Source organism: Homalodisca vitripennis, chromosome 5 (assembly GCF_021130785.1).
Source record: "Homalodisca vitripennis isolate AUS2020 chromosome 5, UT_GWSS_2.1, whole genome shotgun sequence".
NCBI lineage: Eukaryota > Metazoa > Arthropoda > Insecta > Hemiptera > Cicadellidae > Homalodisca > Homalodisca vitripennis.
The window spans coordinates 146867984-146888083 of record NC_060211.1 but is presented as its reverse complement, the minus strand read 5'-3'; the positions used below and the strand labels follow the sequence as shown (position 1 = coordinate 146888083).

The window sequence follows — 20100 nt, the reverse complement described above, 5'->3', positions numbered from 1 at the left end:
TAGCATATTTTTTCTGGTCGACACCCTGGCAGGTCAAGGACTTTATTGTATACATATCTGTTATTGTTTATTATGTATTAACTATGTTTTATTTTTGGGAAATAAATATTTTCTTTCTTTCTTTCTTTCTTTCAAAATGGTGGGAAATTGGTGCGATGAGGTGGGCATCACTCACAACCCCACCAAGGCTGCTGTGGTTGCCTTTACCAGGAAGCGACAGACGGAGGACATTGGTCAATTTACATTAAGAGGCTCTTCCATTGAGCTCAAGTCCGAGGTCAAGTACCAAGGCGTGATCCTAGACAGGGTCCTAAAATGGGGACCTCATCTAGAAAGGGTCATCACCAGGGGAAAATGGTCTTAATTCAATGTAGACGCGTGATAGGTGGGTCTTGGGGACTGAAGCCGAGGTCTTCGTACTGGCTTTATGTTTCCGTAGTCAGACCTGCACTAATGTATGGAGTTGTTGTCTGGTGGCCAAAAACGGAGGCCAAGACATAGGTAGTAGGTCATCTGGCGGGTATCCAAAGGATGGACTGCCTTGCTATGACTGGGGCTTTTCCTAGTGCGCCAGGTGCAGCTCTAGACTGTTATCTCAACCTCGCCCCCCTGGACATTGTTATTCGGGCTATGGCCAGGAGGAGTGCCTACTGTCTTTAGCAAATGCGAATCTGGTCTGGCTGCAGCAGTGGGCACTGTAGAATTAGCATCCTGATTCAGGAGGATGTTCTGCACATGATCTCTGATCAGATTTCCTTTGACAAACCCTTTAGGATTGTGACACCGTCTAGGGACGATTGGTCTGAGGGAAGGAAACCTCTTCCACCAGCGGAGCTTGAATGTTTTACAGACGGCTCTAAAACAAAAAGCGGCACAGGCTCTGGAATTGTAGGAGTGAGACCATGTAAGGAGCTGGTGGTCCCTATGGGTCCGTATCCTACAGTTTTTCATGCGGATGTCGCAGCAATTATTGAATGTGCTCGTAAGAATCTTCGTCTGCGATATAGGAGCAAAACGATTAACATTTTCACGGATAGTCAGGCAGCACTGATGGCGCTGGACTCTTGTGTGATCAAATCCAAACTAGGATCGTTCGATCCAACCGTGGCTCAACGTCAATTATGACGGCCCTCAACCGTTCTGCGGTTTTCCAAGGTGTGAATCCTTTAGGACTGTCTAGAAATGGGTTGCACCCGGGCTTGAGAATGAGCAGAATGGTACTACAGTCGTCTTCTTCCAGAGTGGCATCAAACCTTCTCTCACTAAATAGATCAATGTGTACTCGGGTTATAGGTCTCGTCTCTGGACATGGTCACCTGATGAAGCATCTTCACAGAGTCGGCATCCTTCAGGGGGATCCGCTCTGTAGAAAGTGTAATGAGCAGGATGAAACTGCCGAACACTTGCTCTCTGATTGCCCTTCAATAGCAAGGGAGCGGTATGCCATCTTTGGTAGTTTGGACAAGGGTGGTGAATTTCTCCAGGAGGACCTGATAGGTTGTTTTCGGCGGTTTTTGGAACTGCTGAAATCATAGACTGACATGCCTCATGGTGTGCTTCCGGGGTGCGCAAAAAGCCCTTGAGGCTTAAGTGCATGGCAGTAAGCCGCCCCATAGAAGAAGAAGAAGAACTTCATCTTCTCCTCTTATGCTAGAGTGTACTCTAAAATATATTGATTTATTCCACCAAAGAAATTATAACTATCCTACCCGTTATAACTCAAGTCTTTCGACAAAAATCAGGTCGGTTGGAGGGACCAGATGGTCTAACTGCGGACAAAGCCGCTAAGGAAGTCCAATTTCTATGTCAGTGGCTCCAGATCCAGTCGTAGAAGACAGCTGATGACTTCAGTCCATTCCGTTCTGCTGTACAGGAGAGGAAGGCGATCTATTAACGAGGTGGTTAATTCCGGGGACGTTGGACTGCAACGTTTATTCCGCAGGTCCAAACTTGTGTGGAACGGCGGAACGGTGAGGTGGACTACTACCTCACCCAATTCCTAAGTGGACTTGGGTACTTTCAGGCTTACTTGTTTCGTATGGGCAAAACCGGGCCATTGGACTGCATCAATTGTCCGGGCGTTCCCGAGAACGAAGATCATACCTTCTCCGCTGTTCGCGTTTGAAAAGACGCCGTCACGAAGCAACCCGCACTATTGGTGCTTTATCAGAATACTTGGTCTGTTAAGTGATACTGGAGGGTCAGAAACACTGGTCCTGATTGTCGTACTTCGAGGGCTTAAGTGAGAATCAGACCTAACCTGAAGAAATGTGAAAAACTATATCCGGGTAAGGACTCTGAATATAGAGGAGATTTTTAGTGGATAGTTCACGTCTTTTATGAGAGTCCCAGACTACAGATTATATTGCATTAATTAATAGGTAATTTTTTAAGTCTTATTAAAAAAATTTTAATTACAGGCCAATACTAAACGTCAAGGAAATCTTTTAAAGTATTTCAACTTGGTTTATCAAATTTTACGGGACAAACAGTATTTATATCCAAACTGTGTCTATTTAATGATAAGCGAGTAGCCACGTCTTTTGAAAACGTTTAAAGTTTGTATATTGTGTCATATTATTAGTAAACTTTGCAAAAAAAGTATTATGTAATATACAGTTAATATAACTTGTAACCTTTGTTACAGAGATATGCTGACGCGGGTCGATTTAATAGAAAGAGGCGTCAACAGAGGAAAGTAAGTTGGTAATTTATTTATTTTCATGCATTGACAACGTCTTGTATCTGTGATCTTATGACCGGACTTTAGGATTAATATGACATGAGAAGAAAACATAATCAAGATGTATAGCAATATAATATAATAGTTAAAGTTTGTAGTGCTCAATTACAGTTATTCAGAAGCAGAATTAATTATTTTAAAAGCGGAATGTACATACAACTGCCAAACGTAAAATACAATAAGGCCATATACATTGTGTGAAAAATCTAGAAACCCAATAATATATTTTAAATCATTGCAGATAAAATTCATAATCTTTGCACACAGCTGTTTTAACTACATTTAATGCAATAACCATCACATATTACATTGGGGGGAATTGCCTAATGATGTTCGAGGATTTTACCACTAGTAGCACATTGCCAAACAACATAAGGACAGTACGTTGTAATACTTAATATAAGTAATTCTAAAATTAGTATTATCTGTTGTTTTATATTTTGATATCCCAAGCTGCGGTTGCAAAAATAACATTTTTTCCAGAATTGTATAATGGTAGTTGGTTTTTCTCCTGCAAGCAGCAACTCTTAATTCAGTTGACCTTCTAATTAAGTTGTAATTTTCGCAATTTAATGCTACTTAACAAAAACTCTAAAACAAGATGTAACTCGGTATGGGCCGTTCTTCCAATGTAAGCATTTTATGGACATTGCATTAAAAAGTAGTTAAGATAGTCAGGGGTATAATACAATGTGCGAAGTTTATAACTTTTTTCGCAATGGTTAAAAAATAATAAGGCGTTTTCAGACTATTCAAACAAACTGTGTTCTTATGTTTTGAAGAGAAACACCTTAAATTTGTACCTTTGGTATATTATTGGATTGTTACAGGAAATAAGACGAGTATGATAAGAGGAATAATCATTTATATTTCAGCAGTTCTTCCAAATGTCACGTTCCTTATCCCATCTTGTCTTTGTCACAAGTTTGAGATTGCTAGTGACCTTAAGATTGCTAGTGATCTTGAGATTGCTAACGATCCTGAGATTTCTAGTGACCTTGATACTGCTAGCGACCTTGAGATTCCTAGTGAACTTGATAATGCTAGTGACTTTGGGCTTGTTCATGACCTTGAGAGTGCTAGATTTCTGGATAGCTCCAAATATGCTTCAGTTTGGCATTGGCTGTGTAATTTCCCACTCTATCAAACCTTCTCTGCGTAAGTAAAGCAGTGCACAATGAGTTCCGCCAAAGGGGTGACGAATAACAGGATAATCCCACTCTCACCCAGAAGCACCTTGACAAGAAGCTATTGCCATCTTAATTTTAGAGTGAACGAACATTTAGCGTGTTTCTCTCAAAAGGTTGATTCAGTTAGAAATGGTGACGTGTGGAAAAAAAAATATTACAAAGTAATTGTGGAAAACAATGATCGATACAACTGCCACTTAGAACAACAATTAATAAAATATAAAGCAACAGCTATATCAGAGCTCAGGGTTCCTGATGAGTCTGAATCTTATAGTTAGATATATTTTGCTAACTGATACTATGATTTAAGTAAAATAGTGATCATATTTCCAATTCAAAAACCCAAATTACAATATGAAGTTTATTTAAAACGCAGTTATAGACGCAAAAAGAATTCCCAACTGTGTTCTGAAATGTAAGAAAAGCTAATACAATTTTTCCTCAAAAATTAAAAAATACTCTTACTCTGTAAAAATGAAACTTAGAGTAAAAGTGTTTATATTATAAAATAAAAAAATACTTATTTTAAGATAAATTAAACTCAAAATAAAATAATTTTTTTGTTTAAATTAATTACAAATTGTTATAATTACTTACAAGTTTTACTGCAAAGTAGGAAGGCACTGGAAGAGATTGCAAAGTGTATGGTCAAATTTCGTAATATGTATTTTAAATTTTAAACTTTTCTATGGGAAACATTAATATAGATCTAAACCTACTAAAATATTAAAAGTCTGAGATTTTTCTTACTTTGCTTTAGATAGTTATTTATCTATAGAAAAAGTATAAAACTGGTGGCATAATTTGATGGAGTTTGACTAAATTTCTACGTATCATAATATAATGTGAGGTATAATTAAAGAATGTGACTGATTATTTGAAATACAAAATTAATTTTACTTTGAGTTATATTTATTTTAGGATTTTTTTATTTTTTATTTTTGACAGTTCAGTTTAATTTATTTACAATGCGAGCTATATTTTAATGTGAACGAGAAACTGTTTAAAACTTCCTTTAATTTTTGTTGAACGTAAAATATAATCTTGAGAGAACGTTTTAATTAATTGTTTTTAGGTCTGCCTTTAAATATTAAAAATAAAGAACTTTTTTATTTATATTATTGCTGTAAACAAGAACATTTATCTAATTAATTAACTATGCAATATGTTCAGAGGAACTTACACTATAGCCCTTTGGAGACCACTGTGGCCGTATGAATTGTACTAAGGGAAACAAGATTACCTCCAGTGTTAAGGAAGTTACTCGCGTTTCTGCTTAGTCCGTCCACCAATTGCACGAGTAAGAATTGGGTCAATTAAGAAATTAGCACTGGAGGTACTAAGTCCCTCTCGTTATTCCTATCCTATCCTATTTCAATCTTTTCTTCATTTGTTATTATTTATAGTGCTGGATTATGCCATCATTTTGGGATATTTTATTTACACATTGTGAATAAATAAGTGTACGACCCATCAGGTTAATGGTTTATTTTGTTTATTGAATTAGCTACACATATATTCAATTTATTATTAAAATTATTTAATTTGGAACCTTAAGGTTTGGTCGGGTTAAGATTATTCCGTTGATAAAAAAAATTAAACTCCCTTGATTCATTTTAGAAATTTATTCCCAATTTAATAAATCTTATCACCAAATATTCAAATTTAACGTATAACACTAAACCCAAAATCTAACCATACATTCACCGAATATTTTATTGTCTTCCATAATAAATTTAAAAAATTTATTCCCGGTGATCTCTAATTCACTAGTAATACGGCAGCCCTATACAAAAGAAAGAAATCATTCTTGTAGTCATCTATATTACTTGACCCTTTGAAAAGCATGTATCCATTTATAAATATCATCCAGGTTGTATAAATTCTGAACAATTTCACTACATACTGCTAAGAAAAGAGTTAATACTATGTATTAGTTGGTTAAAAACCTTCACAATATGGCTGAGTTATTTATGAAATTTGGATTTTTATTACTAATTCATCTAAAATGTTTCATTGATATTTTAGTAATATTTCCTCGGTTATTTTGGATAAGTGCTTTTAGGAATAAAGGCCGTTAAACTATAAAGTAAAATCAGTGAAAAGATGTAATATGAACAAATGAAAACTCAAGTTCATCTAACTTATTTGCTCAAGTTAAGTTGCTCTTCAAACTGTAAGAAACTAATAACTATGTCTTTACATGTGTTGTGACAAATTTAACTGATTATGTATTTCAATGCAAGACATGTCGCAAATGATTCATAAGGAATGGTGATAAGTGTGTTGTTGATTTTATTTTTATACTTTTGTTAATACATACATTAATTTTGTTTTGAAATTTTCTCGGATGAAGGTAGCTGCACCGGAGGATGTGTCAGGAATAACTGTAAGTAGAATTTTTTATAATGTTAGCCTTGTGGCGAACCATTTTTTTAGTTTTTTTAGCGAGTAATACAAATATTTTGAAATCAGTTTTACTTTAAATTGGTATTGTGTACATACTTTCTAGGATAATAAATTCGTCTATTTCTCATTTGTCGAGGACGCTTATTCAGTAAATTTTTAACGTTTTTTGTAATATTTTAAAAGTTTTGTTATATTTAGAAGTGAAACAAGTATGTTTGTAGTATACAATGTCGGCGGACACGCCATTGTATGTAACAGTTTTCAACAATAGCACGGAACTCTGAGTTAATATTTGAGTAAGTGTCATAACTTTTGCCAGTAAATGAAGGTGAAATCATTTTGGTAGTATTTACAACCAAGTTAATTACCAAGTATACTTTACAGTGTATTGGCAAACGCTGACTCTAACGTTGGCATCAACTACAAGCCAGTTTGCGATGATATGTAAATACTGTATGAAACCAATTCTGAGGATTATTATCTGAATTGAAGTAAAGCATTCGTAATAAAATTTTTAAAATATTTGAGGTTTGTAGGCTTATGTACTTATCCATAATCTTATCTATATAGAGAGAGCATGATTTAATTTTAAGAAAAATAAATAAATAAAAAGAACTAGCATCATTCGGATTCGAACCCAGATCTCCTACTTGCGGGCGAGAACGAGTCCCAATGGAGCATGGTTTTGTTCATCAATCTCTCTTCATATATACATATAAGAGAGGCAAAACATCTTGCTTATACCCATAAATATTTTTGGGATAATCCGTTTTTAAAGGGTAGAAAACTTTAAAAGAGAGAGAGAGAGAGAGAGAGGAGAGAGAGAGAGAGAGAGAGAGAGAGAGTGATATGAATATTGATGTTTTGGACAACCGTGAACTAATCATAAAATCCATAAATTTTTAAGAAACTACAGTGTATTATTACCATTTAAATCCATTACTTATTCAACATTGTAAAGGAGAGGCCGATTTTTTATCCTTATTCTGTTCGACATCATGGCCCACTAGGCCTATGAGTATCTTATCAATCACAATGAGGGGGAGAGAGAGAGAGTAGAAGGACTTTATCCGCGTTCCCCAAATTACTCATACCAACATTTTAGTTTGTGGTATTGAAAGAATGACAGAAACAAGGACAACTTCTGAACTAAAGTTTACAAATTATGCTAAACCGAGTTTTTGTCTTGAAATTAGTCTTAAAATATTATACGTGGTGTACACAGTACACTACATGGCTAACAAATCTGTATCTTTACCAAGGCCAGACATACATCGCAAAGATATCGAAGACCAAAGTTGAAAACATAACCTAATTTACTTGGGTGAGTGAATGCGAGTGTATTGAAGATACACTATTACACAGCAGAACGATTATCTGTATATGTAGCGCAAAGCTGTAGAATACCTTATTTTACTGAATAGAAAACATATCGAAAGTGGTTAGTCATTATTGGTCAGTGAAATATATTGTGTGTGGTCAGACACTATTAGGGTCAATGAAATGTGTCGTAAGTCGCCAGCTACCACTTGTCAACAAAATATATATTCTGCTACTATTCTCTAATAGTTACTTAAATTATATTACTGGTATTACTATAACTCAATTTTATTGTAGTTACTGTCCAAACCGAGTTATCTACAGGTATTTAATAGGTTTGGTTATTTTTAAACACTATTGAAAGTTACATTAGTTTGTGACCTATTTAATAACAACAGAGTTCTAGTAATGTAGATATTACGCATTTTGTGGTAATAGTCAACTATAATTTTAAATTTTGTTTTCCAGATAACTGATGAGTCTGTGCAATCATCGTTGCCCGTGTCTCCAGAACCCCTGGTAAACAATAGGGTATCTATTTCAGTAGTTCAAACATCGTGAGAATGCAAGTTGTGTCTAAAAGTAAAATAATCAATTTAACTTGATTTCTCATATAGCAAGACAATTTTGAAGTAAATTATCTGTACGAATCTAAACGTTATTGGCCATTGACGTGCACTAAGCTAAAAAAATAAAACTTCCACCAAATAAGTAAATTTTAAACCAAAGGATATGAGAATTGTGGTATAACACAGCTCAGTTTCTTTAAATTTTAGACAAAATTATTTATTTCTAAAATGTTATAATAATTAAAGTAGGATCTACCTATGGATTTCCAACGTGAAAGCAACATTGATTTTGAGTATTTAATGTGTTTGCATGTGTTTGTGTCTTATTTAAACCCTGTTTATGTTATCTTACTAAAACATGGCTGACGACGGTGTTTCAACATCGAAAACGGTCTCAGACATAAAGAAGCAGAAGAAAAGGATTTTCATTGCAGATTATTAGCTCAGCCATTGAAATAAATATTTATGACAAAAACTCAGAAACTTTTACCAGATCTGTCTTAATTTCCTTTCATGTGTAACAAATATTGACTGTTTGCATTGTTTTATACACATAATTTAAACGAGTATTTATATTTAACAAACAAAGTAGCCTTTAATTTGTTCAATTGTACTTTAATACGTATATATTAAATTGTAAACATACTTCAACATACTGGAATAAACATTTGTTCAATAACGAGCTATAAAACATTCTAGTTTGACAGTCACTCATAATATAGGCCTAAATATAATTTTGCAAGTCAGTGTTATCAGACTTGGTTATCAAAAAATAGTTAATTTTAGTTTGAATAAAAACTGTTAGAGTTCATTTAATTGATTAATTAATTATGGAAATGTTTTCTAACACAGCCACCTGGATGTCTACCACGGCGGGTTTGGAATCAGTCATCAGAACCGACTTCTCCTGCTATGTCCCCGACGGTACTTGTCATTTTTATTGTTGCATTAATTATTTATTCTTATCTAAAATTATATTAATTAACATTTTTAGTGGTTCAGTTGTCACTGTCTAATGCTATATTGCAATATTTGTAGGAAGTAAATAATAAATACGTTCTCTGTTCAGGAAGTTTTAAAGTAGTAGTAATTTATTTAAACAAATTAAAAAATATAGAAATCAATAACATTTTAAATTTGAGTATATTTTATCAACCTAAGTTTTGCTCCAATTTTTAAATTCAAATGCTTATATTTAGCTAATATACATAATATATCTAGAGAGAGTAGTACTAGTATGATCATAGTTTGCAAAATCGGTTTTAAATTCATTACTGAAGTTCTTTGTCATTATTGTTCTGTGAGATTGCTTAAATTTTAATTTTTACCATGCCATATTGGAACTTGTATTTCTTCTTTCATAGGGGATTGTTCGTTTGGCCCAATAAACGTGGAGTGCCATATGAAAAATTCACTTAGTTTTTTTAACTTTCTGTCTGTACGCCTTTTCAACTGCAATTGATAATTCAAAACTACTACATAAAGCATAGATTACAGTTTTTTGTTTATTTTACCTGTGTGTTCATATTTAGATAAAATTCATATAATATTTCAAAGTAGTGAGTGGCATTTTAAAACTTTAATGTAAAATTTGCTAAATTAACATAATAAAAATGTATGCAAATATTTGCCCAAAAAATAAGACCTATGATACTTATTTGCCATTTCTATAAAACAACTACGGTTTCGAAATTAATTATAAATTTTACTTTCTAAATAGGCACTTTCTTAATTATACTACCGTTCTACACAAACAAATAAAACAACGGTACTATCATTTATTTTGCATTTACTATGTTTAGTTATCAGTTTTTAAATAACTGGTTGTTGTATCAAAAGTAATTTTTTTGAATTTTTAAATTATAATTTTAACATTAAAGTTCTATAACGGACGCAATTTAAAAATTAGTGAATATGTTATATATAGATTAGACTCAGGCCATAGTTTTTGTACTGAAGCACAAGAGGGTTAAACGTCTATTCAATAAAACATGTAGCGGTTATCAGTATCGTACAAAATAGATTTTTTAAATGTATGTCAGTTTATACACTATAAATTGCCATTTACGAGTTTCCGTACGATTTGTATAAAGTGCTAAATCTTCAAAACCCCCACCCTCAACCCCACCCCCCCCCTCACCCTCGTAAGGGGGGGGGGTGGGTGCACCCTCGACCTTACGTAATAATTAATATAATTAGCATTATAATGCTTATCTTAGTTTTCTGGGCAGAGTTTTCCATTCTTTTGGCTTTCACGAAGTTAGAAAACGTTAACCCAAATAACGCTGAACATGGGTGATGGCCCAAAATAATTAATGCTGGGCATGGGTAACACCACAAAGGATTGTTTATGGATATGGGTGAAAACCAAAATTATTGATGCAGGTCACAAGACCAAATGATGATGCTGGACATGTATAACACCACAATAATGCAACACTTGTATAGTGCCCAAAATGTTTTATGCGAAACATGGGCTATATTGCAAGGGATTTATGCTGTGCACTGGTAACACCAGAAATATTTGGCTCCTAACCCTTTGACTCAAAAGCCACTGGCAAGCTATCCTCGGTTAACATTTGTTCCAAATTTTGTTTATGATGCTTCTTTGTAATAACTTTGTCCATACTATAATATTGGGCTCTGTATAGTTTGACAAATATACATGTTACAATATAAACGACAAAGATTGAAATGTTGTAAATTAAACCTGTGTAAGTAAAGAAATTTTAAATTTATAAATAAGTAGTCATTAATCTTTCATTCTAGTTACATTGAAAATGATTATCTCCCTTATATTTTTATTCATATGTAACTTGTGATATCACAATATTATGCAGCCCTTGAAATATAAATTTAATCCAAGAAGTTCAAGGTTTTACGTTCCATTTAATAACAGTTTCTGTGTTAAATGTTTCAGGCGCCAGACACATACGCACTCCCTGGATGGGCTCATTATGAAAGGGATCCTGTAAGAAATGTTCTTTAGTGTCGACTACAGTTATTTATTTTAAGTTTATTCATAAGTTTTAAATTCTTAGCCATTTATTTTTGGTCTGTGAGCCTGGGATAAGTTTAATTCCGGATGTGTAAGTAACGAGCTTCCAAATTTACTGTTTTTAGGATTTTGGAATAGTGTATAGCCTATATTGAGTCATAATTCTGAGATGGGGTTTCTTTAAGAATACAGAGAAAACTATGTAGTGTTTGTACGCGTTTGAATCATAACTTTGAAACGATACCATTACACCTTTGGATGCGCAACAACAACAAAATAATAGAATTAACTGGGTTTTGTCTTGCTCTTGTGGAACAAAAATCAAAATCACCGTATCTCAAAGGTATGCAAGTAAAGTTAGGATTTGTGTGGTTAAGTGCTATTTTTCTTGTGAAATATTTTCCAAATGTAAAAATTGGTTTATTTAATGTCTTGATTTAAAAAAATTAATTTTATGTGGCTACTCTTGGTCAGATAGCTAGAATATCTGTTTTTCTCGAAATTTCATGAAAAATATAACTATCGTTGGCGTGGATATTCTGTTTCTTTCCTTTTTCATTTATGTACCAGTTAAACTTAATTTAGTTGCTTTTGGATATTATATATTTTGCATATGAAGTGAGAATATTTTTAAAATAATTTAAAACCTTTCTTTGTTAAGTTTTAGTATAGTTAACTTTACGACTCACACCTCGTTGAGGCATTGGTAATATAATTAAGTTTTACTGTAAATTTTATTGTATTCAGAACTTTTTTATGAAAATTTAACAAGAAAACTTGGATGACAGTCTTCTTTCCAGCAGAGTAAACAAAAATACTACATTTATCATCTAAATACTTATTTTTGTGTAAGAAAGAATTACTGAAGATAAGAATATGGATTACATACAACATATAAAATTTAACAGAAGAAAATGGAATGCCTTGTAATAAATTTTGGGTTTAAAAAATTACGCATTTAATGGAATATAATGAAAATTGCATGTCTTTCATAAAACACTACTTAAAGAAATTATAATTTAATGTACATACTGTAAAAATTTATTATCATTACCTTTTGGTGGTATCTGTGTGAATATGATTTAAATAAATTATTAAATATTCCATGAAATGAACGTAAAATTATAAATGAAAATGAGTTTCCTGTCGGCAATTGGTACATTGCAAACATTGGGATTAAAAATAACTTTTATAAAAAAATAATCCAACCGAACGGTGTGTGCACCATCTTAACTCGGTTGCGGTTGTCACACAACTACATAGTTTGTGGTAAAAAGTATGAGGTATGAGTTATTGGAGGTTTTAATGCCTGTGGCTTTTTTTATACAATAGAAAACGAGACTTGTGACAAGCGCCGCAGACATTCAATTTGCTTTCTGCATTTACAAACTCATGATACTGTTAAGGCTCCAGAGACATTGTAGATTGCAACCTAATAGCTCTAAATCTCACAGCACCAAAAGTAAATTACCGGTAGTCAAATAGTTCCTAGAATTAGTATGTAATTCTAGGAAAATAAATAGGGTTAGTAAATAGTATGCCTCCTATATAATAGAAAAGAACATACTTAGAAAGAATGTGAGAACTTCTAGTAAAATTACGCTGCTCGATATGTCTTGGTATTAATTTTAATTACTTGTTCATACTTTAATAATTATTTCAAATACAACAATAACTACTTGTTTTTCCCCCTATTGCAGTCTACTTGGAGTCCGGGTATCGAAGAAACAGAAGAAGAGATGTCCCCAACGGTATGAGGGCCAGCAAACATACATAGTTACATTAGACTTGTAGTTTGTATTTAGTACCGCCACTTTAAATAGCAGTAAAATTGTGGAGTATTTTTAAGTGATAAGTATACAGAGGTTTATACTCATACAATAATGCCCCTTCTTAAGTGAGCTTGTGTAAATTGTAGCTTGTGCCGTGACCCGTTCGTCGGGATTTATTTTTGGTAGAACAAAATTCCTGCTTGATTGGGCGTGGCAATTTTACCAAAATTTATATTTTTAGTTTTAGGTTTTGCTTTTACTTATTAAAATTGATATTATATATATATATATATATATATATATATTTTTTTCAAATGTACAACCGGCTATACTATGAGTAGGCAAATGCTATTTATTAAAATTTTTGAATGAGTAAATAAAAAACAATGATATTTGTTTAAAAAAATATTTACTTCTCAATGTAGGGAATAGGTCTAAAGACTTTATAGTATTATCCTTATTCTCTTATCAACGGTAAGCTGCTTTATTTTTAAAATTGCATATCGATATAAAGGTATATTTTAAGGGACTAATCAAATAAAAGTCCTTCAGTGTTACATTAGGGTTAAGTAACATTGCATTTCCAAATATAACATCTATTTCTATTATAATATCTTACCTACTTCCAATAATGATGACCCCAGTACAAAAATAAAGTACAAACACGTTTATTCACCAATGAAATTTACATACAGAAATAAAAAAAAAACAATTTATTATAAGTATTTTCACTGTATAGATCAATGAACCAAAAGTGATTATATTTTTTAAAATGAACCATCAGTCGCAAAATTAATCCACTATGGATGCCTCTTCTGCAGAATTGTGTTAACGAAGACACAAATAAACAGACAAATGACTTGAAATTTAAAGTGCCAAACCTATACAGTGGTTATAGATCGTGTATCAAATTAAGTTTCTTATGTAAATTGCTTTACGTTATTACGTTATTTTACTTGTATAATACATGCCAATAACTAATTGAGAACGCTAGATAGGTGTTTGCTGCACATCTGAGGTTCCGCTTTTAAAGTGGAGCTATAGTAAAAAATTCGTTATAAATAATAATTTGTCATAAATTGATTTATTTTTCTAGGATTTTAATGTTTGGGTTCTAATAAATTATAAAAGAGACAATTAGATGATAATAATAATATATTTTCTATGAGAACTGTATATTAAATATAAATTAAAAAACATGAATAATATCAAATAATAATTTTTTCAGAATTCATCAGCACTCAGGCAATAACATATAAGCTTTCAGAGTTTCCTAATTATTGATTGGAAACGAATTTTTATTATAACAGAGAGTGAGACGTTATCCTCAGATGAGTGGCCATCAGCTCACTCTTAAGAGGACTGAGACTGTAAAGTAAATTATTCTACAAAATCGGTATTCAACACCTTGAGTAATTTAATAATTTTGAAATGTATTTCATGAATTGTATTGCTTTTTTATTGTATTTAGGTACTTTATTATTGATTGTTTTTAGCATACTAAGACTATAAAATGAGTTGTATAGTTAAAACTATGTCAATTATTAATAGAGAATGCAGAAAGCTGTCGACCGTACAACTGAGGCTCCGCTTTTAACATGGAACTATAGTAAACAAATGCGTTATTAAAATGTATTATTTTTCACTGAGTAAACTTGGATTTTAATGTTTGGGTGCTTTCTAAAACATACGATTAACTGATAATACTAATCTATTTTCCATAAATAACTGTATACTGAGTATAAACATTAACTAATATGAGATCATTTTTTTAAGAATTCATTAGCATTGAAATAATGAAATCTAATCTTCTATATTGAACTATTTATGGATTTCAGACAAATTTCTACTTAAGAGTTTGAAAATTTATTCTAATATGTGCGACCGGCAGCTGGTTAGCTTGCCCTCTTAAGAGGCTCAGGACGTTAATGTAAATTACTGTACAATTGCATTCAACACCTTGGGTAATTCAATCACTGCTTGTTTTCTCAAGCAATACTTCGAGAATCGTATTGCTTTTATATTAAATTAAGTACTTTACTACTGATGTATTTTTAGTTTAAAGTTTACTAAAACTATGCAATGATTTGTCCATGTTGTCAAACATAGGTCGTTGGATGTAGACCAAGACAGATTTGGTCCAAGCAGCCGCGGCAAGATGACGTCTCTAGTAAGGTGATGCATATTGCAATTATTACAAGCTTGTTCCAGTAAAGTAGATGTTTATCGCAGTAAAAATTAAAGTAACTGTAAAAATAGTATATTTATAAATATGTAATAAACGATAAATGACTCGAGAATAATCTGTTGGGGTACTTTAGTTGTGTTCAAATTGAATTTTTTTACGGTTCAATCCCTAGACACATCATTGTAAAAATATTTACTGAAACAGAACAAGTTATATGGTTTTTTTTAATATTTCTATTAGTAAATATGTATTTTCAATAATATTGTATATCCATATATGTACCTACAGTATAAATTTCAAAATAAGGAGTATAATAATGGTGGGAAAAATTATACATTTTAGTGTAAAGCCGTCATCAGGTTATGCAGCTAAATGTTATCTAATAGTGCTATAAGAAAATGAACCCAAAAAATGAGGAAGAGCAATAATGCCCCAAATTTTTTTGGAATATAATTTTTAACATGCGGTTTCTATTATTTGAACTATCCACGCCAAGATAAATAATCAATTCTGCTGTGTTTGAAATTATAGACAGTTATTATTGTAACTTACCGAAACCAGGCACGCATAAACTGTTGCTGGCTGAGCGTTAGAAAATTTATTTAGGCTGAACTGGAAACATTTCATTTCTGTCTATCTGCTTGCTGGTTCTCACGAGATCTCGAGAACTAACTAACTAACAATGGGCTTAACATGTTGCATGAAACCTCATTTCTACTGGAGCAACATATAGTTTGGTGGAGGTGAATGTCTCTTCAAGCGATTTGGCTGAACGTTATCAAACATTTTAAAATTGAAATTATGGGTAAAGATGGTAGCAATAAGGAAATTGAAGAATAAACAAACGTATAAACTAACTGATTACAACCTCTGACATTATAAAATGTGTAAAATAATAACAAATATAGCCTAATGTACTTTCAAGTTTAAGACTTGAAATTTTGCATGCAACTTTAGCGAAGCCTGTTACGCGACACGTGGTGTGACGTATTCTTAGCTTGTTGTCTAATTGATTGTATGATAGAAGTGATTTTCTGAAAAGAATAACTTTTTACTCTTATAGAGACCTCGGCCCTCTACAATACAAATGATAGATATTGTTGTTGTATGTTGTATTGTCATATTGTTTTATGGGAGACATCAATTTAGTTAAATCCTGTCATATGACAGCTTTAGTATTGCAGTTTCAAAGACTAAATGGTCCGGATGCTAAATTTTTTACCTCGTATATTACTTCTATTTCAGGAATTTAACAGGACGTGATTAGTATTAAACTGCTTGAATTTTGCATTTATAATATTCCATAAACCACTCAAATATTGAAGGGTAATTCTTGATTATACAAACAATTGCTTTTGTTTCTTGGGGCATATTTTCCTATAATACCATTATTGAGTAGTAACAAATATTCCAATATGAATTTAATTTACCAAAAATTATTATGTCATTATTATTTAGTAGTTGCTTTTGTCTTGTGTTTATACAGAGTTTTAATTTATATACGGTACACAAAAGAAAGTTAAGAGGGTTCCATTTATCCTGTAAATAGATTTCATTATTTATAATTAATTAGTATTATTATAATCAATGATTATTAATTATTTTTATTTCAATCTGTTTAGCCCACCGGCATGAGGGCTCTGCCCAATTGGGCGCAAGAATGTATTAGACAGGTAAGAAACATCTCTACAATCTCCACAGGTTACCTGCGGTTAGTTTTATTTGCGTAGGCATCTGAAACAATGGACACGATAGTTGACATTGATATAGATTTGTCTTGGTTCAAAGAAAAAGTGTATTGTATTTATGGTCAAGAGGTCAAAGGGCAAACCATCCTGTTTGTGTGTCTGTGTGACATTCTTGATAGAAAGGACCTAGAGACCTAAATCTTGTTGGTTCAGATCAATCTAGATTATTCTGTACAAATCTAGTAAAGTAAACATCTTGAATTTATGTATTGATCTTCAAATGGTGTGAACTGCAATGTTTGTGTTGTTGGTGTCAAATGTATTGTGTTGAATAATATTATATGATTTATTTTAATATTTGACAATTATTACCACATGTTCTAAAATCCTAGTGCGTTGAAACGAGTCACCATAAAATACATTGATGAGTTGTAAACCGAACGAAATAGGACAATAATTTATATTAAAAATAAAGTGAAATTACGTATTAGGTAAAGTAAAATTTTGAAGAGAATTACCTTAATATTAAGTTAATTTTTATTTCAATTATCGCAAAATTAATACTAAAGTAGGAGGCTATGATCTCTAAAAATCCTTCTCTTGGTTCAGGATAGAACTCCGGTTTTGGGGTCAAAGGCAGTTCATCCATTCGTTACAATAGGATTCTTACATTAATTATCCTTCTTATTGGTTTATTTTATATAAAAAGTGGACTCAATATTTTCCTTTATGAATTTGCAATACTATATACGTCCAAGAATTATGTAAAGGGCAAAATAAAATATTTGTGTTTTGTAAACTACTACAAAAAATATGTTACAAAGTTATAAGAGAGCATTTCAAATTTGTATGTATATTCAATGCTTATCTACAGGCCCGGCAACATTTATATTTATTGACCGTGGAATGCATTTTTAGGAAATTGAAGACATACAGAGAGCGCCAAGGAGACCAGAGCCTCAATCGTTGGTAAGCTATTGTTATTAAGTGGTATTCTCTTGAATAGTATTTTAAAATGTAAATTTTTCTCTTAAACATTTCTCTCCCATTTTCATTAATATCTTCGAAGTCATATCAATCTAAATGTATACACTTTTTAACAACATTAAATTAATATTCTACTAATAGCTTTGATATATATTTTGATTATCACCCGACTTGTGTAGTTGCCTTCCAGGAAGGTCAATACTCTTAGATAAAAATCTCTTAGAGATCTTACTTAAAAATATGTGCCAGCAAAATTTAAGCTATTGTATATACCTTTTATTACACATGCATGTCATTTTTGTACGGTACTAATCCACTGTACATTGTGAAAAATATGGAAATGTTTATAACTTATATTTGGCAATACTTACAAATATGAAACTTTATACATTATCATTGGTCCCAAAAACCTTCTTTTTGATTCCATTAGTAATATTTTATCTTAACAGGAGGTCGGCCCATGACGATCGCAAATCGGGTAAGACCTACTAAGACGGTATAATTTACCCCGAATTGGAGAGCTGTTTAAGAACAAACCAATAGGCTTATCAAAAACATCAACAATACCACTGCTATTGTGGTTTAACTTTGCGTTTGGTCATATAAGTTTCACATTTTTAATTGTTAATACTCTACACCACATTAATTGTATGGATTTTTTTACGTATTTCTACTGTACACTACCTTAAAACTTTCTTTCCTTTTAAACCCGCCATCGATTTGCAGTTAGTCGTTGAATCGGTCCCAGGGGAACCGTTGAGTTCCCCAGTAGGCCACCGGACATAAATCCTTTCTAATTTTTGTGCTGGATGTCATTGAACAAAATCAGATAATTTTGAGGAACGGTCCAATCAATAGGAGAAGTATATGATAGAATATAAATTTCTATCTAGCCATTAAATTTTTACAATGAATTTCCCTATTTTAAATATATGGACAAGTGGATTACTGGAAAAGTTTATTTCTAACATAATATTCAACAAAATATTTTTATGAAAAAAAAATAGGAAAATAAAGTAAATACACTATTTTCCACATCAGTGGACAGTTGACCTCTCACCACTAGAAGATGAAAAGCTCCGGTGAGTCCATTCCAATCAAGTGCTGAAATTACATATTTGTACCTTCAGAGAAAATGTCTATGACGATTATAATAACTAACACACATCATACCGTACTATTATAATAGATAGATGCATAAATGTAATATTTCATCATTTTTTCCTTCTGGGTACTTCTTGTTCCCCGTATACATCCTTGATTCTTCGTCTTTATGTCTTGCATTGACATATTTATTTTTAATAATACTTCACAATTTACACCAAACTGGATCCGTGAATTATCTTATAATAAACTATATTATACTTATATTGCAATACATCTGCTTATATAGAACACATTCTCAGGGACAGTCTCCGTGAAAAGGTAAAATATCATTAATAGTATTAAAACGTAGGACATCTAGACCATTGGTTATGTGAAAATTTTCATTTTTACGAGAAGAGTCACATAAAAGTTGTAAATGTGATCCCCATATTTTTCAACTTTATATAACTGACCATTGATGACTGAAATTTATAATAGTTTAGTAAAATATTCTTGTATCTTTATTTCATTTGGTAATCATTAAGTTCAGTCACAACTACCAACTCATACTACCATTTTATACAAAATAGTATATAAGAAAGTATATCAAAAGTTATACACAAAGTTGTATTTTAGAAATACCTATTTTGAGTTCCTGAGAGTTTTGGATTTTATAGCTTAGTAATGTATTGTTTTCACGAATAGATTGTTTTTATCGCGTACGAGTGTGAATTAATTTAATTTTAAATCATACTGTGTAGTAAAAAAATATGTAGCTTGTTGCATTATGTTCATTTATCTAATTGTTGCGAATAACTAAAATGAAACTAATTTATTTACCTTTCACAGTCGCCGAGAGACGAAGATCTACCGACCTGGGCAGCGGTAACTATATTGTATCTTCTGTTTTATGTTGTAATCCAAAAATAAATAACAGGTAGGCTATTATCGCTGTAGGCCTACAGGCCTAACAAATCTTTACAGCCGACTCAGTTTCTCTTAACATCAGTCGAGCAAAAAAAGATATTATGATGTTTTGAAACGCTTTAAAGATGTAGGAATAAAATATCGGGATGTGGGATTTGTAAGATTCTGGTTAGTCCTAATAACCTGAAATATAACTTGTATAATTTGTGTATTAAGACAATGA

At 32.1% G+C, this 20100-nt stretch overlaps 1 protein-coding gene across 29 annotated transcripts in view; it reads left to right on the top strand.

The window, feature by feature from the left end:
• Nucleotides 1-20100, top strand: part of LOC124362986 (proteoglycan 4-like) — a 121278-nt gene that overhangs the window by 46221 nt on the left and 54957 nt on the right. For all 29 annotated transcript variants that reach the window (XM_046817939.1, XM_046817940.1, XM_046817957.1 and 26 more), the window contains 10 exons: nt 2648-2698; nt 6290-6322; nt 8131-8181; nt 9084-9155; nt 11152-11202; nt 12930-12980; nt 15111-15176; nt 16812-16862; nt 17796-17846; nt 19800-19835. In XM_046817939.1, the coding sequence (XP_046673895.1) occupies nt 2648-2698; nt 6290-6322; nt 8131-8181; nt 9084-9155; nt 11152-11202; nt 12930-12980; nt 15111-15176; nt 16812-16862; nt 17796-17846; nt 19800-19835 (513 nt within the window). The remainder of the gene's footprint in view (nt 1-2647; nt 2699-6289; nt 6323-8130; nt 8182-9083; nt 9156-11151; nt 11203-12929; nt 12981-15110; nt 15177-16811; nt 16863-17795; nt 17847-19799; nt 19836-20100) is intronic.